Source organism: Vulpes vulpes, chromosome 11 (genome assembly GCF_048418805.1).
Source record: "Vulpes vulpes isolate BD-2025 chromosome 11, VulVul3, whole genome shotgun sequence".
In the NCBI taxonomy this organism is placed as follows: domain Eukaryota; kingdom Metazoa; phylum Chordata; class Mammalia; order Carnivora; family Canidae; genus Vulpes; species Vulpes vulpes.
The window spans coordinates 6,881,953-6,909,929 of NC_132790.1; the positions used below are offsets into that span (position 1 = coordinate 6,881,953).

A 27,977-nucleotide genomic window follows, 5' to 3' on the forward strand; every position below is an offset into this window, starting at 1 on the left:
ACTCCTGTTTATTTGATAACACCCTACTCAGCTGTTATTTACCCTGTGAAGTGTTCCTAACACACACATACACACATACACACACACACACACACACACACACACACAGTTCTGATGGAGTTCATTGCTCCCTTCTCTCTGCTACCTCTGCTTCTTACACAGTGTGCCTGTTACACAATACTCTGTTGTAATGAGGTGGTGCCTACATCTCTCTGGACAGCAGTGGGAAGAGGACATGGGTTAGGAGCATCAGCTCTGGAGCCAGAGACCACCTGGGTTTTATTTTGGCTCTACCAAAGCTGGAGACCTTGGATAAGTTACTCCTCTGTGCTTCAATTCCTCACCTGTAAAATGAGGATACTAGTGGGGACTGACTTTGGGTCACTGGAAGGGTTCAACGCAGTGTCTGCCATAGAACAAACGAACCACACATGCACATTGTTGTACCCAGAGGGAAGGACAGTGTTGGGAGAGTAAGAATGACTGCATGAGCTCAAAGGAAGACCATTGTCCTCACTCATCCGCAACCCACCTTTGCAGATTTCTACTTCTCACCTGCTGAAACCCTGTTACCAAAAAGACTTTTCTTTTTACCAGCTCTTTTCCTTTGCAATTGTTATTTTGCATAACTGCAGATTCCCTCTCCATCATCCTCTCCCTCCCCCCACCACCCCCATAATAGTTCTCAAGTCTGTCTACTGAAATACTAGTCTACGGGGTGCCGCTGTTCAGAGATTCTGATTTAGTAGGTCAGGGTGGGGCCTTTAGGAGTAAACTCCTACACCACTTCCTGGACCATCACGTCCACAACTGATGAATCTATAGAATGTTCTCTTGAGTTATTCCTGATGCTTCGGAAGAAGAAAGAAGAACATCATAGTACCAAGGTATGAAACCTGCCTTCTGAAAGCTACCTTGCTCTTGGAGACAGCATCAATGTCTGAGCCTTTTGATCAGAACAGAAGGACAAAGCACTTTTTCCAATCAATGGACTAAGACATGAACATTTAAACCAAATTCTTTCCTATTTCCAAACAGACACCCCCATCTGTAAATGCTGCAGCTCCTGAGGCCATGACAAGTGCATGAAAACATAAGTCAGCCAACAAAACCTTTTGCTCCTATGTATCAGATCCTTTGGCCTGAGCCAGATCAATACCTTTTCTCAGAGTTTCCAGAAACTGCTCCACCCAAACAGTAGCTTAGGAAACTATCTGGAAGGGGCAACCAAAGTAAATCTCCCTTTTTCTGATACGAAGGTACTTGGGACTTCTAGAAATTCTATCTACTAGTGTTGGAATTATGCTTTATTAATCGTCCTTCTCCTCTGCTCCAACTCTACTGTTTGACTCACCACAGTCATCTTCCAGAAGCCTAGAAATGTTTAGCTTGGCTCCACTTCTTCCAGGGAGCACCCCAGGCCTACTGCCGATATCCTGCCAACCGCCCCAACACTGTCCCACAAGCCATCCTGTGTGTCCTGATAAAGTGCCTTCTCCACATGCCTAATGTGACTGCACGGAGAATTCTAGACACTGTAAATCACCTCTTTGCTTCAGAGGGCTCATTTATCACGACTCCAGGCACCAGCATTCAGTAACTGCCTAATGCATATTTCTGTTAAAAACTATGAAGAAACGAAAACCCTCTAAGCTAGAGGGTTCTTAACCTTTATAATTTCCAGACTTGCTTTATTATCATTTGTTTTTGGTTCCTTTTTTTAAACTAGTGTTCATTCACTTATTTTTATTACCATTTTGTTAAACTACAAATATACCAAACCACCAATTGGAGCTGAGAAAATTAGTTCTGCCTAGCTAAATTGCTATGAATTCCAAACAAAAGCAAAAACAGGGCAGCCTGGGTGGCTCAGCGGTTTAGCGCCTGCCTTCGGCCCAAGGTGTGATCCTGGAAACCCGGGATTGAGTCCCACATCGGGCTCCCTGCATGGAGCCTGCTTCTCCCTCTGCCTGTGTCTCTGCCTCTCTCTCTCTCTCTTTCTGTCTCTCATGAATAAATAAATAAAATCTTAAAAAATAAAAAAGCAAAAACAAAACAAAGAAAAACAAAAAAAGAAAAGAAAAAGAAAAACACACACACTGATGTCTTTGTGAGCTGTATATGAGCATGCTGGTAAAATCGAGTAACTTGCTAAAATATTTTTCAAAACAAAACTCTCAAATGAGTTGGAATAAAGAAAAGTGACTACCCCCGACACTTTTCAGAGGGGACAATGTGACATATATCAAGGGCCTTGAAAATGGCAGTGTTTGGCCCACTGGCCCTACTCTGGAGAACTGTATTTTAAGAAAATATAAAATACAAAATGTGTTTTCTATAAATATACATTACTGAGTAATTTGTAAGTGAAAAGTGGGAGAGCTAGATATCTAACAATTGGGGAATGGTTAAATAAGTAATGCAGGCAAGAGCCGAAAATTATAACACCCTGAAGCTCATCAAAATGAAGTTAATACAGCTGGGCGGTAGACATTAAGGAGGGGACGTGATGCAATGAGCACTGGTGTTACCAAGGACTGATGAATCACTAAACTCTACCTCTGAAACCAATAATATATTATGTGTTAATAATTTAAATAAGTTTTTTTAAGAAGTTTATACAGTGTTCTTTAAAGCACAGGAATACACAAGTGATAACAGTAAGTCAACAAGGGTCCCTGCCTGGCTGGCTCAGTTGGTAGAGCCTACCACTCAACCTCAGGGTCGTGAGTTCAAGCCCTTACATATTCAGATGTCAATAAAGTAGGATAGAAATTATCTGCACAATAAGATCGCAACTTCACATGAAATAGAATTTTAAAAATGAAATCCACTGAAATTTCAAGTGTGATGGTTTCCAAGTAGTAGTATAAGAGATTTTTCTGTCATCTTTACTCCTCTTTGAGTTCCAATGTTACACAGTAGACACACTGTTTTTATAATTAGAAAATTAAAAGATTAAAACACAAAACAGCTGAAGGACTCATCTATTCCAATGTCCAAACAACTTCTGAGAGACAGTATTCAGGCTTGTCCAGAAAACTCAAGATAATGGACTAAAAATAACTCACTTTTTAAACAAATTCCCAGGAGTTTTCCTCCCCTTCCTCTGTTCACAGTTATATAGAATATCAAGATTGGGGGGAAAAAATGTTCTATATCTACCAATCTCTCCATCATGGGATCAAAGTATCATGTCAACATCTTGGCACCTGAGCTACCTGTATTGCCAGAAAGGACTTTTAAAAGTGCTTAAAACAAAGTTTCTCTTTTTAGATCCATTCAAAGTACCACTCTCCAGGGTAATAGGTGTAATGTGCCAACCCTAAGGAGGAAGAATATTCAAAAGTCCCTTTTGAAAAAGTCCACAAAAGGTCTGGGCTGGTGTGACCAGACCAGCTATCCCCACTTCCACTGTCCTATTAGGAGACGGGGTGTTCTTGACCAAAAGCTAGACCACTGTGTTTTGAAGACCCAGTGATGTTATATTTTGGGTAGGACCTTGAGAATGATGCCATGTTTCTAACCTAGCCTCTTGTTACAGAAGACCCTATAGTTTGTTGAGAGGATGATGGGCTTTGTAGTCAGGCACCAACTAGTTTCCTATCTCACCTAGGTCACTTACCAGGGTTGCGACTTTGGTAAGTTCACTTCCCTCCACTTCCTGCAGAACAGGGATAATAATCCCCACCCAAAGGACTCAGTGAGCAGGAAGGAAGCCAATAGAAGGGAGGCACCTACATAGTAACTGGCACGCACCAAGCACTCTAAATGACAGCTTTGACTCTTACGGCTGGCCTCCAGGCTCATTTCACTGTTTCATCTGAAATAGTGCCCTCGCAAAACAAAGAAAGAATATTTAAATCCTGTAACCTGGACAAGCCAACTTGGAAGGAAGTTGTTTCAGTATCTTAACTGAAGTTCATCTCGTAATTCCTAACAAAGGCCTTTTAGTAACAAGAAATCTGGCCAAGACCTCAAAAAGCCTAAACATAGGATCTGGCCCTTAACTTCATCATTCAGAATGAGCAGGACCAAAGCACATGGAGCTTTGGAGCTGTGATCAATACAACCCATTACACCAGGTGTCTGAGCCTCAACAGCTCTTAATCCCTGTGAACACCAGTTCCTGCTACCGAGAATGGAAAGAATAGTCATTAGAGTTGATATGAGATTTTTTTTTAAAGAACCTATGTAAAATATCTGTACATCTTTAGCGATTAAAACATTTAAGTTGGGGATCCCTGGGTGGCTCAGCAGTTTGGCGCCTGCCTTTGGCCCAGGGCATGATCCTGGAGTCCCGGGATCGAGTCCTGTGTCGGGATTCCTATATGGAGCCTGCTTCTCCCTCCTCCTGTGTCTCTGCCTCTCTCTCTCTATGTCTATCATAAGTAAATAAATCTTTTTAAAAAATAAATAAATAAAACATTTAAGTTCTTCTTGTCATATATTTAATATCCACTTCGGTACTTCACGTCCTCAAAGCTCATCAGTTGGGGCCTGAACATTAGGAGGGGAAAAAAATCTCAAAGCACAGAGGACCACTCTGACCCTCAGTCAGTACTTACGTCGGCAGACCTTACAGCACTGGCCAGCAATGTGCACGGGGAGGGAGTCCGGGGAGCAATTGAGAGGGGGACAGGACATCCTCCGACATTCGACAGCACCACTCTGAAGAAGGAAGGACAGGGAAAGCAATCTCAGAAGTGCCCTTTGAAATTTCCCTTTGTGGCAAAAGCTCACATCTCATCTCAGAAACTTCATCAGGGAGAGAGAGAAGCAGCATGAGGAATTCCCACTCTACTCCAGGACCACAAATGAAGCATTTTCTCCAGCCCAAACGAACCTGGGCCACCTCCATTACTTTTCTGATAGACATCACTGGCTTCATTCCACCTGCCCGTGGGGGCTAACGAGATTAGGAAGAAAACAGAAGCCTGGTTTTACAAGAACATAAATAACATCTTTTGCAGATGCTGTCAATCAGTATCGAGGCTCTAACAATCCATTTTTTTATTTTCCCAAAGACAGTCACCAGATATTTATCAAGTAATTTCAATTGCACAGAGTTCACATACTAATTTTGGGGGTGCTCTTGAATTCTCTGAAACAGAGGGACTAGACAAATGATGGATATCCTGAAAGTCGGCGGGGGGGAGGTATGTCTTGCAAGTGTCTCAAACAGGAAATGGATACCTCCTAAATTGTAATAAAAACATCTAGAAACTAATTATACACCCTTTCAAGATTTATCCTAAGAGTGAAAAGTTGTGAACGAAGCTAACCATTAGGTGGCTTGAAAAATCACAGGAGTCCCTTCCTCCCCCTTCGATATTCTCAATCCTCGAATCCCAAACAGTAAGTTGGTTAGCAACAGTGTCAGGTCATCTTGGAGTGTGTTGTCACATGGAAGCAGATTTTAATTTCCAAGTGTTTAGAGATGAAATGGCACTCTTCCAGGTTCCCTTCACAATTGCCCTGGTTGCTAGGCAGGAGCTTAGTAGAAAGATCATACCGGCTTTTTAGAGCCAGCATTGTTTATTACAAGACCAGATTATACAGCAACTAGTGAAAATGCCCCCTTACAACTTTGTTTATTAACAAAGAAGCTTACTTTGCAAGTGCAGTTCCGGCAGTGATCCCCATCAACCCAGGAGTCTTGATCTCTATAGAGAAGTCCACTCACTTGACAGGTCTTCTCGCAATGACAGTTTTCCAACTGACTAAGTCTCGTCTCTGCATAATTTAACTGCAAATAAGAGTTACTAGGTGTAATTTCTTTCATTCAGTTGCATTATCCTAACAAAGCTAATAGCCACAAGAAAAAACAACAACAATAATCCAAGTAGGAGGAGAAAAAAAAAATGCTCAGAGCAAGTTGCTCATCTCAGCCCGCTTATTTAAAAAAAAAACAAAACAAAACAAAACAAACAAACAAAAAAACCACACAACCTGAGGTGGAATCCTTCTAAATTGAAGACATATTGGCTCCTATGGTCTAATGAGCACCAAATGGGACATTAAACTGTATCTTGGGACCTCATGGGTGTACATAAACATGTGTGCTTCAGCTCAAGCCCCACAGAAGCACTCATAATGAATGCATTCTCCAGGACTCATTACAGTGTTTACAGGAGATCTAATCAACAACTCCAATGCACTTATATTTATCTCCCACATTCGCTCTGTGTTCACACACTAACCAGTGTGTCACAGTTTTCAGGCTGGAAGTCACTGCTTCCTCTCTTATGAAAAATTCCTGGGAGCTGAGGCCAGGAAAATGGAAATGCATACAAGGATCTAGTTTCGGCCCAGCTCAGAACCCATCCCCCCCCCCCCCCCCCCCCCCCCCCCCCCCCCCCCGTCCACCCCGGAATCAATGCCCCAGAAATCCGCTTTGATGTTCAAAAATGAGGAGAGGCAACCAAACCCCTAGGCGAAATCAGGATTTTATAGAGAAACTTCTCATTTTCCTAGGTCAACCAACTATTATCCAGTAATCACAGAACCTTAGAAGCTCTGATTTGAAAAGGGTTATAAAGCTTGAATGTCACGACAAGTAACCCTTTCCAGTAACTCATCAGCCTCTCTTTGCACATTCACGGGGACAGGGCATCATCTTTAAAAACTTTTTTTGGTGAGCTCTGGATATTTGAAACCTTTTCCTCAGTGTGAGCTATGAAATCTCTCCCTGCTTTTCCTATCTGACCTAGTTTTGCCTCATAACCCATCCTAAGCCATCTACTCCCTTCAAACATTTGAGGTTAGTTTGTCTTCACACCTGCTCTTGATCACATGCAACACCATGAATTGCTCATCATGATAGGAATCCAATCCTCTCTCCAGGTCATTTCCCATGCAGCCTACTGCAGTTGTCTTCAAACATAAGGTGCAAAAAATTCAACTCTGACATAATCTCACACATACTCAAGTGTAACTCAATCCGTTAGCAGCATTACCATTTTTCCCTTTCCTTTAGAGACTGCCTTGATTGAAAAACATACTACTGCCTAAAAATTCCACTAGTTCCTCTTTTCTTTCTCGGCCATACTTAAACCTCCTTGTCTTCTGTATTTTCCCCACAAAGGAGGTCAAGACAGTCTCTGATCTAAATAAGACTATTTCAAGCCAACATTTTAGATATAACAGTTGAATATGAGCTGAGGACTCTCAGCATCTTTCTATGCTAACTATGGTTCCATTCCATACATGCTCCTCTCCATTACTCCTACCAGCACTGCTGAGCACTACTGTCTAAAGATGGAATCCCCATGAAATTCCAAACTTGGCTTTTGGCATTTATTTCATTCTCTTCCTCCAAAATTTTAGAATCTCGGGCAGCCCAGGTAGCTCAGGGGTTTAGCGCCGCCTTCAGCCCAAGGTGTGATCCTGGAGACCCAGGATCAAGTCCCACGTTGGGCTCCCTGCATGGAGCCTGCTTCCCTCTGCCTCTGTCTCTGCCTCTCTCTCTCTCTCTCATGAATAAATAAATAAAATCTTTTAAAAAAACACACACACACAAAATTTTAGAATCCCCCCAGAAAATTAGTTCCTCATCTGTGTCTTGTGGGCAGTAGCAACAGGCAGGGAAAAAAGCAAATAGGATGCTAGACAAATCGCACACGCCATCGTCAGCCCCAAAGAAATGGAGAGTTAACTATGCCTAAAATGTAGCTTACTAGGACCCCCTCCCATACGCACAATCTTCCAAAAATTCAGATTACCTATGAATCTAGCTTAATTACAATTCCTAGAATCTATGATAATTAAGTTCTTTGGGAATTCTCTAGGGAGCACAGTAAATACACTCCTTAGAGTTTGGTGAGGCCAGGTCAGTAAAACCACATAGCGGTAAGACTACGTAGTAAGTGGTAACTTATTGCATATTACCTTTACTTCATTTCTATAGTGCCTATAGTTCCCACAAAAGGTAGTGACTGATGGATGATGACCTTGGGTTGAAAAACTTGAACTAGACCTGCATCCCCCCTAAGAACAGCTGAGAACAGGGTATTTGTGAGAAGAAATGAGCCTCACTCTGAAAATCCGGAACAATCTAGCGCCTGTAGCCCTCTGAGAAAGTTCTTAACGACTAAATGACCCAAAAGGTAATTCTGTGACTGCCCAAGTTTCCTGAAAACCCAGGAATTTGCCTAAAGGCAGTATTGTCAATTTCCCATACTGTCCAATGAAACTGAGCTATGCTCACCTATAAAACTCAATACCAAGAAAACTCAGTTTTAGTGGAAGCTATTCTCAGGGCAGATGTTTCCCTTCCCAACTCTGATTTATTTTTTAATATATTTAGTCTTTTCTGGCAACGATGAAAAAGCCCTAATCTCTGTAATAAGAAGAGTCCATGAGACAAACACAAAAGCAAAGACATATTAAGGCAAAAAAAGCTAATTTTTCAAAAACACTTAATATGTAACTTTATCTTCCTTTATCCCCCCCTGCTTGATACTAGAACACTAAAAGGAGAAAAACAACTCTGACCTGAAAAATGAATTACAATTTGTCATTGGTATCAGCATGCTGAATTTACCCAAATTCATTTTCAAAAGCTATTTCTACACTACCTGCCATTTTCTACAAGGATGCCTACAGATCCAAAATAGATCTAGGAGCAAATCTACATCTCTATTCATTCTTACCTTTGTTCATGCATTTATCTAAGCAACCACAGACAGAATCATTTATTCTTAACTCTATACATTCAAAGACAGACATCAGAGGCCTTTTTCACAGTAAGAGGTCAACAAATGGATGAGTACATTAGTCGTGCAGTGGGTTGCGCTTTTTCTTTGAAATACCTTTACTTGGCATTTGCTACATTGAGGAGAAAAAAATCTTTTATTATGTTAAAACTTGAAGCTTAACTAAAAAAAAATCACTATTGAGCTCCTCAAAACGATGAAAGTCTTAAAATTAAGTATGTTACAAGCTGAACTGCCACTCCAAGTGCCGCTTGATCTGCATAAATAGGGTTGTCAGAGATTAGAACAGAAGTAATCAAGAAATTTCCAGCCTCCAGCATCTCTCCTTCCCCAGCTTGACGGCAGAAGGTCATTGTAGCACAGGTGGATGGCAAGAGCAAGACAGGTGCGGACCCCATCGCAACGCACCTGCCCCAGCAATGGGGTAGTTACCACAATGTCAAGACTACCTGAGAGAACTTCCAGAGTAAGCCAGAGACTGGTGGGCTCTTGTACGCAGCTTAGGGAAGGTGACAGAAGACAGTTTTCCTGCACCTTCTTTACCTTGAAAAAGGTTAATTTTGCCAGAATGCCAGGACTCTTCAAAGAGGGCTCCTACGTACCCTGACCTGTCGTCACCTGGAGGTACATGCAAGCTGCTCCCATGATATGTCCCATATTCAGCAAGGGTCATTCTCAAGCACCCCCTGTCCTGAAAAGAGTCAAGAAACAACAAGCCCTCCTGGGCAGACCCGTGGGCTGATGGGGTGTCTGCACAGGTCTGATGTGATGATGGCTACCAACTCCTGTCCAGCTTGTGCACTGGGCTGGCTCTCTGGTAGGATTCCGTGGCTTCCACCAGGACACAGTGTAAGGGCTTTCTGCCGCTTTCCAAGACCTGTTGCCACCTAACTCTGGACCAGGAACCTGATGGCACCTCACAGCTTTTGCCAGGCTCTGGGATGCCAACCCACTAGGCCAGGTGTACGCTTTCTTAGTGACCATCTTCCCCACATGGATGCCTATTTTTTTTTCTAGGTTTAACAATATAAAATGAACAACTACAGCTTACTGAAAGCCTATTGCGTGTCATACACCAAACAAGACCTTTAAATCTCAGTTGCCTCGTCTCATGGGATCTTTATAAAATCAAAATTAATTGTGCCCTTTTACATATGGGGAAACAGCAACTGGAAAAAGGTTAATGAGCCTCCAAGCTCCCACCCTGATGGCTGCTCAGGGAGCGGGGAGAGGAGTTGGGAATAGAGTCTGCCCATCTTGGGATGTCTTAAACTCCTACATGAAGATGTGGCCCCAAAAGCCTATAGCCTCAGTTTAAGAGTTAACATAAAGGAAGTGAGGTTTGCACAAAGCACAGAAAGAAGACTTTCCTGTTCACCTTGGCATGGGCAAGAGGGAAATATCTTCCTTAAGAATTCTTAAAGAATTCTTTGCTGAGAATTCACCTGGCCTATCCTCTGTTTGCAGTGTGATTCTGAGCAGCCTCTACAATCTGAAAACCTTTAAGGAGATCATGTAATAGAAGGTGGCCCTGCGTGGTCGTCCCAGAAACACACACCATCAGAACCCAGGACTCAAAACCTCAACAGCTTTCCAAGGACAACAATCAACTACAATCCAAAGGATGAGTTTAGGAGCTTTGTTCTTGCTTTGACTTTCCCTTCCAAAAGCTACTAGAAGCTCTATGCTCATGTTTCACTCCCAACAGGTACCATCTGAATATGCATTCCTCTCTACCATTTGCACACTGTTCTCACCCATCTTTCCATCCTCACACTGGTAGCGGCCAACTTCCCTTTCTCCATCAATCATTCCTTCTTTATGTCTTTTGTTTCTCTTTCCAATCTTCCCTTCTCCAACTACAGACTTTCTTAGTCATGACACAGCTTTCAGAACCTGAGCCTGAGCCCCAGCTCTGCCATCCATCGTCTTGGGAAAAGTTACATAACATGCCTGGAACTGAGTCTTCTCATTTGGGAAATGGGCTAATAAATCAATCCCAACTCACAGGACTGCTGTGAGCATTAAAGTGACAGGGAATATAAAAATTTAAGCACTGTAACACATAGCAAATATTAACTCGTATGACTGACCTCCAAGCTTTTGCTAAATTGGGGGTTGACAACTTTGGGCCCATGGACCAAATCTGGCCTGCCACTCATTTTCCTATGGCCTGTGAGCTAAGAACGATTTTTACACTTTTTAATGGTTATGTTTTAAGTGATTATTATTTAAATATACACAATATTTTCTATTTTGCCTCTTGGCCTGCAAAGTCTAAAATTAACTAGCTGATCCTTTCTAGGAGAACTTTACCAACTCTCCTCTTCTAGATTGTAGATTCCAAAATTTTGCAGTGAAATGGAAGTTCTTGGTTTTCTAATTATAATTCTATTCACAGTTTGGAAGAAACAGACTTATAAATCTTCCAAAGTGCCAGAGGCGGAGTTTAGAAAGTGGATGAAATTGCCCACAATTAAATTTCTTCTGCCTCACAAATGCCCATTTTACATAATAATATTTGGAGGACAGAGCTCAATGTGGTTCCCAGATCATATATGGCTAAAAAGAGGGGGGAAAAATGACATTCTCTGCAGAAGGAGAGAATGAGAAAGGGTTATCCTTAAAGCCAGGAAACCACAATCATCGGAGACTGAGTGGCAGGTTTCTTGTTCCAAAAACTTGGTAGCAAGTTAAAATATAATTAACTCTATTGAGATCAAGCTGCTCCAGACGATATAAAATACAAGTGTCTCTATGTCACAAGCTGGGAAGCCAAATAATTGGCTGCATTTCACGTTACTGCCGCACTCCGAAGTGAGAAGCTAATGCTTCAGCTCTCAGTCTCAGGGTCTGTAACAAAAGTGTTCCCTCTCTCCTTTCCACACAAAAGATGACTTGGCCAAAAACCCAGTTTGAAAGAGAAACCTTATCTTCGGCAGCACTACCGATGGGTTCAAAGCACAGCCCTGCATCCTAAACACTTACCTAACCCACCGATTTTTTTTTTTCCACGTGCCATGGCTGATGGCTGGGAGCAGTCATAGCCGCGGGTGGAACAGGATGAATGTACATTTTCACTGTTATTAAAATTCTTCCTTTCACAGAATATAATGTCTCTGAGGCCCAACCTAATTCCGTCTTCGCCCTAGGCTGGGACTCACGTCCACGACTGATTGGTATCATAACAACAGCATTACACACATTTTCTATTTATTCAGTGCCTTTCAACACAGTGCTCAGGACTTTCCATTATGAATCTAAATTTCAGATATTAAAGCCCCTAATTGTTTACATTTTTGGCTCCACCCTCAATATCTTCCAGGGGTAGAAATCAAGTCTCGTTCATTATGGCCTCCTTTGTGTCCAACACAGTGCCTGGCAAACAGCAAACCTTTTAAAGATGCTTGTTAAGTAGATTATGGAGAGGAGGAAAAGATGCGCAGTTATAAAACTGAATGTGTTAAGAGGCAAACTTTGCCTTCTTCACTATTTAACTCAAGACCAGTCTTGAAACAAATCACATCTTAGACATGTGATATAACGCCTTCTCGTGACAGTAATCTGTTCCTAACCTGGCTATTTTTGCCCCTCTGATTCTTGGCAATTATTCTTACATTCAAAACGCATTAGCTTATAAGCAGCAGTGTCTCTGATCATCTATCATCTCACAGTGTTACTAGTTGAATGGCCAGTGGGCAAATCCCTTTTCCTCTCCCAAGGAACCTACAGTGATACATATGGCCCCTTTCTTCCAAACATTTTTCAAATAAACATTTTGATATAGCCTAATAGTATCAAAGAGGTAAATGGTTATGTTTACCATAGGTAGTCCTATTTCAAGGAAGAATAAACCATTTTTATTGTAACACACTGCAGATGCCAAGGCTAAAAATGTTTCCATTATAGCATATCGCTTGAAATTCTAGATAGGATGGAGAAAGAAATGAAACATCATAAGTGAAATTTAGATACCTACTTTTGCAGTCATCTTGGCCAAAAGCTCTTGCAAATCCATTATTCCTTGCACCAGGCTTAAGAAATCACTGCAAGTTGGACAAGCTCAATAGAGAAAATATAAGAAATGTTGATACAGTGCTAATACAATAAAGAGATTTTTATAACAGTAGTTGCTTGGCTATGTCAAAGGGTTTTTGCTTTTCTGGTTAAGTATTACTTTGCAATTGGAGTGAAATCACCCAGGATTTCAGGTCTTGGTCTTTTCCTTTTATTAACAGAAAAAGGAAAAAGGACTATTAACTGAAAAGCCAATATGACATTTTTAAATTAAGATTAAGCCCTCATTTTTATTGAGAGGTGACTGGAAAAATGAATCGTTATAGAAGAGGAGAAAGTAAGCTCACATCTAAGCCAAGGAATTTAAATAAATGTTTACTATTGATACTATCTTATTAAACCTATCTTCCTGTATCAATCTACAGGACCCAAACTGCTCACGTAGTCTTTTTCTCACCTTCAAATGGTAATTCTATAAGCACATGAGCTTTTTTAAAGCTTCAAAGACACAGAAGTATATAGTATAGACAATAAATTATCTCCCTATCCCCACTACCTCAGAAGCCAAAATTTTTTATGCTTTGTGTGACATGTTTATTATCACTAAATTATATAATATTAGAAATTTATAAATGCTTCAAGTTGTTACTTACTGCGATTCAGGTTTGGACATTGAGTTATGTATCCATTTGGCATAAAGATGATTTTCCCATCTTGGATGATTCCCTTTATAAGAGAAGAGAGAGGTGGTGATCAAGATTATAGTCATCAGTTCCAAATGCCCCTGTGCAGTCACACGCTCTCTGCAGGGCACATTATTTTTTTACAACACTGGTATCCTCATTCAGAAGGTAAGTTTGCCTTAGTCCCCAATGAACTACTCTAAACCATCGTCTTTCGGAAATCTCGGAAAGGACGTTTGCCTTGAGAAAGCTATCATTAGTCACCACTGGTGGATGCTAATGACATTATAACACGAATGATCTACCAGTAAATGTTCTTCAACTATTGGACCAAAAAGGCACTGATGAAATAATTTCCTCAATGCCTTAGTCATCCTGGAACATTAAATTTTGCTGACCTGGGTGATTTTCTTTTAAGCGAGGGAGAAGAGACAATACAAAGAGACTAAAATTTTTTGATTCATTTAGTCAAGGAAATAGAGGAAGACATGGAGAGAATTGTATAACAATCTTCGCTCTCTGCTAATCGAGTAGCAAGAGTGTTCGGTGTTGAGTCTTAAAACTTGCTCAACATCTCACTGTGAGTAGAAAGGGAGTCTTTTAATTCTGTAACTTAGCTTGGAAGAACAGCCCTGATTTAAGAAAGTCATTGAAGCTGCCATCTTGCAATGAAAATATTGACTTGGCTTTTGGATTTTTCAAGTTGACTGTCAAGATTTTGGTTTTAGGGGTTGTTTTTTCTTCCTGATTTGATGGAAGAGATATTACAGAACAGATGGAAGATACAGAAGCCTTTCAGAATACTGAGCTTAATCTGTAAATAAAATATAGGCTTAAGACAGTGTTGAAAGTCTTCCAGAAGGGGTAACATTTATGTGCTCATCTTCTATATAGAAAGTAGTCAACAAAGGCTGTTTTCTGCTTATTATTGCAAAATAAAATATGAATTGGAAACAGTAGTGGAAATAACAAGATCATAGAACCTCTTTCTTAGAGTTGGATATTTTTATTAACCTCTTCCTCTTTGAGGATGATGCAGCATTTGTGATTATAGGAGGAGACAGCCTCTCCATGGGAGGAACTCCCTGCCACTGCTCCTCGGTATGAGTTCATAGTCTTTTGGAGGGGAGTTCCAGAGAGCAATTAAAGGAGCACCATCTAAGTCAATCAGCTTCTTCCTGGCACGAGGCTGCTCAGTTTCTCACAGCAAGTTAATGCCTTTAGGTGTCCAAGGTACCTTTCAAGCACTTTTGAGCAATATGAGAAAAGCATGGGATTGGAAGTCAGGAGACCTGGGCTCAAGTTCTGGATCCATCTCAAGTTAACTGAGTGAACTTGAAGCAGTAAGTCAACCATCTGCTCTGAGCTTCAGTTGCTTCCTCTGGAAAAAAAGACTGGACACAAAAGCTAAGGATCCTTCCAGGACTCGAGTCCTGGGTCAGTGAAACCAAGGCTTTCAAACCAAGATTGTCACACTTTACATTTCTATGCTCTCACTTCCTTTCAAGTTAAACAAAAAATTAGACAAAGCTGTAGATTTCCATCAAAGATTATAGAAAATGGAGTGACACATCTAAAAACATCAGTCTGATTTGAAGAGGATAAATATGGTGAATTCATAGTGACCAACTATCCCAAGTCTGCTCAGGGTTTAGAGTTTCCCGGGACATAGGACCTCCCACACTGAAACAGATTCACAGGCCCCCGGGGACAGTGGATTCCCCTGGGAGATGTGGAAGTGGAGAAAGCATAAGTCTCAGGTAGGATCAGGTCCATCTATTATGTATTCATCAGAAAAGCCTAAGTCTTCCTATTTTTGATCAGCCATAGAAATGGCACTCAGAAACCCAGACACAGTATTAATTACCTTTCTAAAAATAAATGGAAAACACATGCGAAAAGGATATCCCCCCTTTATTCACTTAGTAGCAACAGAATTTAGTACATACCGGATTTCCTTTTCCTACTTTAAAGGTGACTACTGATTTTAGTTACACTGTAAATTACAATATAATTGCCTCTCCCGCACCTTCCTTCTACCTGCCTCCATCATCACCTGCCTTTCCACTTTTCATCTGATCCACATGAGGGTGTTACACAGATCATTAGGTGAAGGTCAATGATGCTGACTTGAACACAAACAGAAATCAAGGCTGACAGCTCCTCACTGCCCTTTAACACCAACACTCAAAGCACTGGGGTATTTGTTTTTGAGGAAAGGTCATGAGGGCAGCCCACATACTGGCATGAATACTTGTTCTTGCCAAATAAGTCAAGATGGAAATGTAATTTATTTGAATGGATGTAATTCCATGCTCGACTAAAAGGAGGATGGTCATACGCTATACAAATGCCAGATGTGACCCAAAGCAGTCTGAGCATGTATACACACACACACACACACACACACACACCCTAACACCTTTTCCCAAAACAAAACCCAGAAGGTTTGCATTGAGTTGCCATATGAACTCTTCTGTACCTGAACCTTTGTCAATAAAAGTAGCATTTGCTAATCATGTAGTTTTCTTTAGAAAATGAAAAGAGTTTTATAAAATATAAACCCACATAGGAGCGAACTCGTATTTCTCACAGGAAAGTTATCTAACTATATAAAAACTATATCAATTTCTATTGATAATAATGTTCCTTCAAGTATTGCAACTTCTCCCAAAGATGAAATTAGAATTAGAGAAGAATGAATAAAAATTCTTCTAACGTTAAATATATCTACTGGAAAATGTAACTCTAGCAGTGCATATATTAGCTGGCCCCACCTGATCTCATTTTTTCAGATTCATGCGTATTTCATATCATTAATCATGGCAGTGCTTCCCAAACTGAGTTTCTTAAGAATCACCTTGTATAAACACGAATTTGAGTAAATATCTCAAGTTCAACAGTCAGATTCCTAGGTCACCCCTCAAATTCTTTTTTAGTGGGGTTGGGTGAGCCCAGGAAACTTCAATGTTAAAGAGCTCCACAAAAAAAAAAAAAAAAAAAAAAAAAAATTCCCTGCTCCACTGTCCATCATTTGTGGGTTGTTTTTCTTTTGGAGGACGGGGAGAAGCAGGAAGCTTTACTCATTAAAAGTTCACAGTGGTAAAAATAGCAGCATCCAAATCCTAACATATGAATAAAATCTCAGCGTTTTGGAACTGAACTACAACCAACAGAATTACTAGATTATAGACACCACGAAGGCAAAGTCGTATTTTCATCTCAGGGTCCCCTGCAGTTCCTACTGTATTATATTTCACATAGCAGGCACTTTGCATCCTTGAAAAGCATCAAATTCCTAAAAACTATGAATTGTAGAATATTGAGCAATATCATTTTCATAGATGGCAGAGTCTTTAAAGCTCTTGTAGGATATCAGTTTTTAAACTGGGGGTACATGTTAGAATTTTAGAGAAGGTTGAGGAGAACATCATATATATATTGAAGAAGCTGGCATGGTGATTTTGATATGCCCAATGTATCAAATTATTATTATTATTATTGATGCCGGGCCAGATTACCTGGCCAGCTGACCTACCAAAAAACCTAAGGCTTTGCTACCTTAAGTAGCTTTTTTCCTAAAGGACTCCTTCATCTTAGTCTACTAATTCCAAGACCAGTGCTAACCCACTCCAACATGGCTTAAGGAGAAAACAGATCATAAGACAAAATCTCATCATTACATGACCTAAAAAGATGTTGCTAGAACTAGGTCCTGTTATCAAAATGAGGTTTTATCTTAGTTGCTTTAATGGGTAAATACTTAATCAACTGAACATAAATTACTTGCATTAAAGGGTAACAGTTTGCTGAAATAGTTGTTTTAAGGCTGGCAAACAAAGATGCTTTCAGGTAGCTTAATATTCCCCCCCTGCAATCTTATTTACACTATTAATTTGCTAAACGATCCGTTTCCACATCGTTCCTGCAACGCTAAACCTCAGCCAAGCTGAGAATCTAAATAAATCCCTAAAGTTCAAAGCCCAAATTAATAAAGTTTTACTATTAGTACAGATGGAAGGGGAGGAAACCGGACAGGCTTTTTCCACTGTTGAATTCACCTGTTGCCAGCCTCTACCTCCTGCGCTCAGCTCACCAGGCACCGCAAGGTACATCTGCACCAGGTAGGTTGTACATTAGGAGTTTTTATTTGGGGAACTAGTGCCCATTATTTCCATTGTTCCAAGAACATTTCTCATTCCACAGTAAGAAATCTACAAAGATGTGATAAAGATTAGGAAAATTATACCATTAGGACCCTCTTATGTGTGGAATAACTAAGATTAGGCAAGGCCTTCTAACATTCAGAGCTTTCTGGTCCAAATAAAAGCAGCTTTGCAACCAAACAAATGCTAATTCTTTTTTAAAGCTCTTATTTCCCTGCAGATCTCTGTTTACATTAAAGAAAATGGCTCTCTTTTTGTATGCTAAAACACTGAAACAAATTGCTTTGAAAGGGAAAGGGGGTGGGGAGAGTTCCTGCTGGGCATGTAAATATATGGATGAAGATGTGTCCTGCTTATAAACTGGCAAGGACCCAAGCTTTGGCAACAGGCTAACGAAAAAGTAAGACTTGAGAACTCACAAGGAGGATTTTCAAAATGCGACCAATTATGTATTTCTGCCCTGAAGACAGTTAATAAAATATTCCAGCTTGCATAAAAGCCAAGAAAGACACTTGTCGACTTTCATTACGATCAATAAAAACTGTCAGCTCATTAGCATATCATTAGCTGTCCTGCTGTTTCCAAAGTCTTAACGCCCAGAAATATTAATCTGCAAATGTATAAGATTTCCCAGCTCTGTGACTCTGACTTTCTGCACGAAAAGAAAAATAAGAATTTGAGATGGGAGGAATCCAATATAGCTTCTTTTTCTGTGGGCCTATAAACATATGTTTACCATCTGTGGAATTATGGGAACCAGCTGAGGTAAAAAAACGACAGCTGTGGCATAAAAAAAAAAAAATTGTAATCAATTTCACTTCCCAGTGACAGCTCAGCTGTTAAGGAGACAGTGATGTCCAGGTAAGGGAAAGGTTCCAGACCCCAATTGTCACTAGACAGACAGAGATCCTATCCTGCCTTGGCCTCAGTGAACGGTTTTGGAATGAACTCATCTAAGAACACCCCAAACCACTCAAGCATCCTGTAACCCACTCGGACTCACCTAAACTTGTTCTTTCCTTACCCTCTGAAAAATCACAGCATACTCAGCTTGGAATTTATCAAAGAGAAATTGAGCAATAGTCAACCATTTCAATAATGAAAATCTTTGACAATCATAAGATTCAGATAAACCTGCCGCTACCCAGCTCTTCTCTCTGATGGATGCAATTTTGAAGTGAAGAAATCCCCACCTTGTGTTCTGAGCCTGATAGAAATCACCTAATGCTAAAGGCTCAGGTGCCAGGGATCAAGTTTAATGCCCCCCGCCCCTTCAACCAGGAGCACTTTTATTGTGCTATCCGTAAGGATCCATCGGGGCCCAGAAATTAGGTTTGACAAGTGAGGAGAAGGCTTTTGCCTTTACTTTGCTTATATAGTAACATATTAATATCTAAAATAGAGGATGATGCTATTTTAACCTAAAACACATCATAAGGGTATTTAGTTCCAGGACGATAAAGCTTGCATGGTTCTTGTGCCCAAGGGGCAGCTTCTAGGAGATAAATAGGAAGAGCCTGAGGATATGCCCAGTCTCACATAAGAGGTGCCTGCCTCTCTCACAGGGAGTTTTCCTGCACTGGATCAACTGAAATAATTTCCATAGAGACACTGTCATATTTACCCTACCTGTGGCATCTCACCAAAGGACGGCCAGAAGTGTGCTGGCTGACATACAGAATTCTAAGGGGGAGAGAGGAGTTTTCAAAGATTCCTTCAAAAGAGTCATTTCTTGAGGCTCCTCTTACTGGGGAACAAGGAGAATCACATTGTTCCCCAGAGGAGCTGAGCAGTGTGGAACTGGAACCCCCACCTGGTGCTCCTCACTGGCACCACCTGTTCCTTTGGGCTGGAGCTCCAGAAAAAGGCGCTGTGAAGTGAAAGGTGTCCACCACCCAATACTGTGAGTGATTAGCACATGGTAACCGAGCCCCTAAAAAAAAAATAAAGTATGTTTGAATTGAATGAGCACAGGCTGTGAAATAAAAGTGGGGCTTAACTCCCACTTACAAAGTCTGTGGGACTGACACCTGCTCAACCCCCAAGTCCCAGGGCCTCGTCTCTACAACAGGGATAACAGCTACCTCGTTAGTATGCTCTGCAGGTGAACCGATTAACTGACATGGTATAGGTAGGGCCACCAAAGATCTAGAACACAGAAAGCAATCGTCAGCACTCTACCGTCTACAGCCCACCTCTGCAGCAAAATGATTGTCTAAGTCCACGAACACTCTTGGGGTTTTCTGCCTAAATCAGGTCTCTGGGTTCTTAAGGGCAAGCGTCCTGACACGTACAAGGCATCACACACTCAGCACGCTGGATTGAACAACAGGACTAACTGCTCTCCCTCTTTTCATCACAAACCCCCAACTGAAACGGGAGTCCCTCAAAGGCAGGAAAAGTGCCAATCACTTCCACAGTGTGGCTAAGCCACCGGGAGCATTAAATACGTTACATAACCAAGAAAGGGACAGGATGCATGTTGCAAACCACTGGGTGTCAGGTGCTCTTAATGTAGGTGTTTATACAATCTGCATCCTTCGTGGAGAAAAACTTTGCCACTCTGCCAATAAACAGACTTGTCGCTAGTACATTCCACTGAAGAGTCTATGGTGTGCCAATCACATATCTGGTTTTTTTTAAGATTTTGTTTACTCATGAGAGACGGGGGTTGGGGGGCAGGCAGAGAGGCAGAGGGAGAAGCAGGCTCCCTGCAGGGAGCCTGACGTGGGACTCGATTCCAGGACCATGGGATCACACCCTGAGCGGAAGACAGGTGCTCAACCCCAGCCACCCAGGCGTCCCCGTGCCTGATACTATCCTAAGCACTTGAACAACATAGACCTACTTCCAACTCTGGTAAAGCTTACAATCTAGAGAGTGTCACCAATAATAAACACTCGTATAAAAGTAATATTCAGAACTAGCTATGTAATTGCAGAGTCCCTTGTTCAAAAATTATTAAAAAGTTGAATATAGCAACAGCAGAGAAAGCTGATCATGGAGCCCTCTGAGGTCAGCGCCCTGTGGCTCTGCACAAGTCAACTGCCCAAAAGCCAGCCCTGCCCATACCGGACACGACACAATCAAGGAAACCGAGGCATCACGGTGGGAACGTGCATGGTAGAATGATTTCAAACCGATCTCCCCTCCCTGTATCCGTATTTTTCTTTCTGCAGCTCAGACTGGTCAGTTTCAAAGGTCTTATCTTCAAGTCCAAGGATTCTTTCCTCAGTCTGTTGGAATCTGCCTTCTCCTAGTGAATTTTTCATTTCGGTTGTACTTCTCAGCTGCAGACTGTCTGGTTCCCTTTTATCATTCCTGCTCCTTCATGGATATTCTCATTTATTCATCCCTAATTTTCCTAACTTCTTAGGTCTTCTTCTAGGTTCTCCTTTAGCTCTTTGAGCACGTTTAGTACACTTGTTTCAAAATCTTACCTACTGCGTCCAATGTCTGGGCTTCCATGGGGATGTTTTTGTCCATTGATTTTATTCCTGTGACTAGCAATATCTTGCTGTTTGTCTTGTGATTTTATTTGAACACTGGCCATTTGAGTGTTGTAGTGACTTGACATCTAGAGATGGGGTTCTCTCTCCCTCCCCAAGGTTTCCTGAGTTTTTATTTTTTATTTTTTTAAGATTTTCTTTATTTATTCATGGGAGACAGGGAGAGAGAGAGGCAGAGACACAGGCAGAGGGAGAAGCAGACTCCATGCTGGAGCCTGATGTGGGACTCGATCCCAGGACTCCAGGATCAGGCCCTGGGTGGAAGTTGGCGCTAAACCGCTGAGCCACCCGGGCTGCCCGTTTTTGTTTAGTTTTTATTGTTGAATGCGGTCATAGCGCATTTGCTTAATAACTTTCCTGATTATTTACATAGAGACTATATTCCTTGTCATGTCTGGTCACTAAAATCTGTCCCTGAGGGCAGCCCCGGTCGTGCAGCGGTTTAGCGCTGCCTGCAGCTCAGGGTGTGATCCCAGAGACCCAGGATTGAGTCCTACATCAGGCTCCCTGCATGGAGCCTGCTTCTCCCTCTGCCTGTGTCTCTGCGCCTCTCTGTCTCTCACGAATAAATAAATTAAATCTTTAAAAATAAAAATAAAAATAAAATCTGTCCCTGAGGTTTTGTTCATAGAGTTTTTAGATGGATTTCCTTGAATTCCAGTGGGGGCTGCGGGGGGGGGGGTGTTCCTGGTTTGCAGGAAGTGAAGAGAGGGAGAGGGCAGGGGGAGGGAAAAATGGATAGGGGAAGGGAACTAGGAGGAAGCAAGAAACAGAAGGGGGAAGGACAGAGGGAGAGGTATACTGGAAGCCTCCTCCTTCAGTACATAGCCATGCTTCCACTGATCCTTTGGGGGATCAGTCCAAAGACAAAGCTTAAAGTGTTTTTTTTTTTTTTCTCAACATTGATCCTGCTTTGTGCATGCATGTGTGCTTTCTAAGCACAGGTGCCATTAAATGCCCAAAGAATCTCTCCTGTCAGCATTTCATCCTTGACACATCTATTATGTGTCAACTGTACTCTTTTACCCCAGGTCATGCAAATTATTTGTTCTGTTTGTGGTATTTTCAGGTAACACCTGCCACTTTCCTGACCTAGGAGAGTTCTGAGTTAGACAAGGGTCTTCGGGCAGTCCCACACAGAAAAGACCTATCAAATAATTTGACCATCAGGTTTGCTCTGCTGTTCCCTCCAGAACCAGGACCACTGTCCCACACTGAGAACATGGACGGACATCACTGAGATGCCAGTGAGCTAAGACCAGTATGAGGCAAGGGTAAGCAGAAATGCCACAGAGCTTTCCTACTACTTTAATGTTGCTTTTTTCTTGATTGAGAATTCACTTAGTTGCTAATAAACCTTTGACTATTTTCCTAAATTTTGATAAAAGTTGGTCCTGACAGTTCTTGCTTGTTTTTGATGTTTCTGTGGAGGGACAGAAAGTTTGGAGCTAGCTGCCTACTGTGCCTTTTTTGCCAACATTCACCTATCTTTTAACAAGCCCTTCAGGAGGCTCAAATGCACTACAAAGTTGGAGAACCACTAATCTAAGAGGTCACTAAAACAAAAGCTAATTTTTGACCATATATTACATTTCATGGGATCTTCCTAGAGACCAAAGTCAAACTCTAATCTAGACCATCAATACGTGTCACTAGGTCAGTGCACTCATACTTGAGCCTTCAAACTTAATCAAAATCAGTAAGAGTCCTTTAAGAATATATTAATTATTGAACTCTACAGTTCAGACTCAAGTAGTTAAGGTAAGCACAGGAATTTGAAATTTAAAGTCTTCCAATGTGATTCTGAGGTCTTTTTAGAGTTGGGAATGACCTAAGGCACCCAAGAAAAGTGGCTTCACTAAGAAGTAACTAGCTACAACCCAAGAAAGAGCATCAAATGTGAGTAATTTTAGAATTAAGAAATCTGAGCAAATTTTTTTGATTCTTAGAAACATGGAAAACTAGGGAACATGGAAAAACCACATGTTTATATACGGGTATATATGCATATATAAACATACGTAAATACATATATATATGAATTATCACCCTGAAAATGATGTTGAGTCTTTATCACAAAAGGATTGAAAGCAAAATAAAGCAAACGCCTATAAATACACCACCCAGCTTAAAACTAAAATATCACTATAGTTGAAAACCCTTCTAAGTGCCATCCCTAATTCACATTCCTTCCTCTCAGAAGTAAATTCTTGTGAATTTAGTACTTATTCCCAAGCATTTATCTTTTTACCTATGTGGATGTATAAATAAGCAATATATTGAAATGTTTAAGATTTCTTTTAGAAAGGGAGCAGGAAGGGGGGGGGAGCAGAGGGAGAGAGAGGAAGGGAAGCAGACTCCCCGCTGAGCAGAGCACCTGACCCCCTGGGCTTCATCTCAGGACCCCAAGATCATCATGAGCCAAAACCAAGAGTCAGACACTTAACTGAGCCACCCAGGTGCCCCTGAAATATTCTGCAGTTTTCAATTATTTCATAGCATAATTTTCTCCTGCAACTTTATTTATGATCCTACAATTTATTTAAACATTATCCTATTGATAGATGTTTTTCCCTCAAGTTTTTGAAATTAATTTTCTGTGATGATGATTGTACATCATATCTTCTTGTGTACATGACTAAGTTCCTTCAGTGTGTACAGAGGTTGCAGTGCGGAGATACACGCACCTTAAATTTTATACAAAACTCCCAATTTCCCCTCTTAGTGGCTCTACCAATTCAAGTTTCCATCACAGTGGATTAACCTCCCCCACACTTAGCATCATCAGATTTTCACTTTTGCCAGGCTAATGGGTAAGAAATGGTACTGCATAATGGTTTCCATTTGCATTTACAAGATAACAATTGAAATTTAATTCCTTTTAATAAATCCATTGGATATTCACATGTTTCCACTTTGGAAAACTGCCTTTTTATATCTTTCGCCTGATTTCTTAGTTATGAGCTTACTGGTTTCAGCATTCTTTAATGGTTATTCTTCTTTGCTAATTGATCTGGTTGCCAAGATATTGAACTTGTTTTGTATGTTAAATTAGTATTATTTTAACAGCTTTATAGTTTTTGCTTAAATTCTTTCCTACCTTAAGATCATAAACGTATGGTTCCCATGTTGTCTTCTGAAACTTGCAAAGTTCACATTTAGGAACTTAATTCAATTGTAATTGTAATTGATTTGTGTGTAAGGTTTCCAAACATATTAAAGCTTTTCCTGACCCTATACACAAAAATCAACTACATCAATCAGTATATACGTGAAATATTCAAATCAATGATTTTTCTAACCATTTATTGACGAATACATCTTTTCCTCATAAATCAGGAATGCCACTTCAGTCATGTATCAAGTTTCCAAGTTTTTACATATAAAGACTTTTTCTGGCCTCTGCATGCTATTCTCTTGGTTTATTGGCCAAACCTTCCATAGATAACAAACTCTGCTGATCGTTAAAACCGTATGTAATAAGCCTTCATATCTGAAAGAAAAGTCATTCCTTTTACATCTTCAAAAATATTATTCTTGGTCTTTACTCTTCCAAATCAGCTTGCATATTTTGTCAGAAAATAAAATCTTGTTGGAATTTATTACAAGTTCATTCAATCGAGAAATCAATTTGGGAAGAAGTGACCTTATTAAGCCGTCTTCTCCAAAAACATAGTATACATGTCCTCATTTAGGTCTTCTTGAATGATTTTTAATAAAGGTTTTAATTTGTTCCGTAATTGTTGAGTCTATTTTGATTTGTTCCTAATCACTAAACTTTATTTTATAAAGGAAATATTCTATTTTACTGCACTTTTGTTGCTCCTATAGTTTTCAGCCATCCAACTGGTTTTGTCTTTGATTTTTATATCCAGCGCTCTTTCTGAAACAATCTTAGTAATTCTAATAACTTGGGAATCCTATTTTCTATGTAGACAATTATATAATTTGTGAATAACTTTTTAATACTCCTTAAGGGTTGGGTTTTGTGTTTTTTTTTGTTTTGTTTTGTTTTGTTTTTTTTGCCAAAAAGACCTATAGTATCATGTTGAAAATAAATTACGGTAATACAGATTCTTGTAGGATTCCAGATTTTAACAGGAATTCTCTTAATATTTAAACCATAAATATGATTTTTTGTTTATGCACACTTTCAATTTAATCAAATTTCCCTCTATTCTTATTTTGCTAAGAATTTATCACAAGTTAATACTGAATTTATCTAGTACTTTCTGTGCCTCTTGATTTAACCATAGATTTTTCTGTTTAATGTGTATTTATTAATTTACTGATAAAAATAGACTTGTATTGTTGAAATAACGAACTTGGTCTCTCTCATATGTCCAGATAGACACAGTTATATTTGACTTGCCCACCTCTTTACAATTTTTAATCTGTGTTCAAAAATATACTGGCTTAAAACAATTCTCTTCTTACAAAACCCGTGTCCAGCTGGGAAATCAAGGTATTGGATAGTGTTCTCATTTATTCTCTTCTTCATAAGAATTTATAGAAGATTGGAGTCACTTCCTTAGAGAAGTCTGAACAGTCTATAAAACAGTCTGAACCCAGCGGTTATTCGGTGGAGAGGCATGGTAAATTGTGAAAAATGGTCACAATCCTTTGCTCTATACTAGACTGCTTCCCTGAGCAATAGGAATTTGTAGTATTTCCCATAAAAAAGATGGGAAATATTTCTCATACCCTTGAATCTGGCCTACAACTTGCTTTGGTCAATACAATGCAGCAAAAATAATGTGCAAATTGCAAGCCTATGCTTCAAAAGACTGTGCACATTTCTGCTCCAGCTCCGGAAACCCTGACAGCCACCATGTCAACAAGCTTGGGCTAGACTGCTAGAAAAATAAGAGATCACAGGAAACAGAGATGGGCCGTCCCAGCTACGTCGATTCCAGGACAGCTCGCCCCCAGAAACCAGCAGCTGACCAAAAACACATAAGTGAACCCGCTCAGAATAGAAGAACCCTTCAGCTCCACCCAGCCCAAAGTGCCAAAGCTCAAAATTGAAAGCTAAATACTTTGGCTTTCAAACCATTAAGCCTCGAGTCCATTTGCTGAGTACTGAAAGCTGACTGACGGAGATTTGGAGTCATGAATCCTTTAGGATACGTTATTGATTCTAAGACAGTTTTTCATTTTTAAAGTCCATTTTAATAATTCATGTTTTTCGGAAATTGTCCAGTTTTCCCTAATTTTTCCATTACAAAAATTAGTGATTGCTGTTTTAATGTCCACAGTATTTTTATTTTTGTAATTTTTTCTTTCATTTTTCTTGCTCAAACTTCAATTTGTCTTTTCAAATGGCCAAATTATGCTTTCTTGATTTTGTCTATTGTACCCTACTCATTATTCTCATTTCTGTTCTTATACGCTCATTTTCTCATGCCTTTTACTTTCTTATAATTATTCTGGTTTCCATTTGCTGGCATCTTAAGTTGGATATTTTACTCATTTAATTTCTGCCTTTTTTGCCTTCATAGGATATAACTACTTTGAATAGCTTCTATTCAAGGGCATGCCCTTTTAACTCTCATGTATTTTGAAACAAGAAAAAAGTTGTGAATTTTAACATATTCTAATATATCAATCTTTTTCTTTGTAGTTATTACTTTACGTCTCAGTTAAGAAATATTTTTCCTACCAAGGTCACATAAAGATATTTTCCTATTCTATCTTTTTAAGTTTTACTAGTTTACCTTTCAGATTCAGATATATAATCTCCTGGAATTGATTCTGCATGTAGTGTGAAAGAGAGGTCAAGATTAGCTATTTCCCCATAGGGATATTCAGCTGACCTAACACCCCATAGTGAAAAGACCCTCCTTCCAGAATATTCTGTAATGCTGCCATGTATATTTTTAGGTTTTATATATCAGGTGTATGCATCTTTAAAATGGTATATTATGTGGTAAATTTGGGGGCCTTGAAGTGTGAATGCCAGAGCATTCTATAGCTTCCTTTTTAGTCTAGCCTGTTTCTTTAGCCACCACACTATCAACACTTAGGAACCCTTTTTTTTTCCCATTTTTTAAAATTTTATTTATTTATTCATGAGAGACAGAGACAGAGGCAGAGACACAGGCAGAGGGAGAAGCAGGCTCCATGCAGGGAGCCCAATGTGGGACTTGATCCCGGGACTCCAGGATCACGCCCTGGGCTGAAGGCAGGCACTCAACCACTGAGCTACCCGGGCTGCCCTAGGAATCCTTCTTCATTTTCACAAGTTAAAGGCCTATGTAGGATTACTTTATTCATGCACCTTCTCAATTCTTTCTACCTTATATTTGTTCTTTTCCTTCCTACTTAGCAAGATTTGTCTTTACACTCAAGGACCTTCTGATGGTCTTTGTCCGGTTTTAGTCTAGTGATAACCACCTTGCTAGGGGGAATGCCCACCACGTGGCAGTTGTGTCGTCAGCCTTCTCTTGCTCTACTCGTTCAGTGTAGAGGACAGATTTCTTCCTATATACCTGGACCGCTTTGCCAGTTTGCTGACCTTTGCACTGTCCTCACACAACCTGTATTTCATCCTCTCATCAGATCACATGGTGTACTTCTGTCTCAGCTCTTCAGGAAGGAAGGAAGACAGAACCTGCCTGGGAATGTGGGAAGGGGCACTGAAATGCCTTTTATAGTTCTCGTTTCAGTCAGAAGTCACTAAAGGAACACACTTCATTTTGGCCACTGGAGCCTCGGCAATGGCCACAAAAGAATGGACATTTATTTTTAATTGTCTCTATATAAACAATATACATCAGGATTTGAGTTTTATCAATCCAATATAATACTCCTACTTTTAACCGTTACGTGTAAATCACTCAATTTGATAGTAAATATTACAAACTGGAATTTTACCTAACTTTT

At 40.3% G+C, this 27,977-nt stretch overlaps 1 protein-coding gene across 2 annotated transcripts in view; it reads right to left on the reverse strand.

Moving 5' to 3' along the window:
* NELL1 (neural EGFL like 1) overlaps positions 1 to 27,977 on the reverse strand; it is an 805,991-nt gene that overhangs the window by 615,430 nt on the left and 162,584 nt on the right. For both annotated transcript variants that reach the window (XM_072725392.1, XM_072725393.1), the window contains exons 6-9: positions 13,388 to 13,460; positions 12,697 to 12,779; positions 5,615 to 5,749; positions 4,569 to 4,671 (exon numbers count right to left, since the gene is read on the reverse strand). In XM_072725392.1, the coding sequence (XP_072581493.1) occupies positions 4,569 to 4,671; positions 5,615 to 5,749; positions 12,697 to 12,779; positions 13,388 to 13,460 (394 nt within the window). The remainder of the gene's footprint in view (positions 1 to 4,568; positions 4,672 to 5,614; positions 5,750 to 12,696; positions 12,780 to 13,387; positions 13,461 to 27,977) is intronic.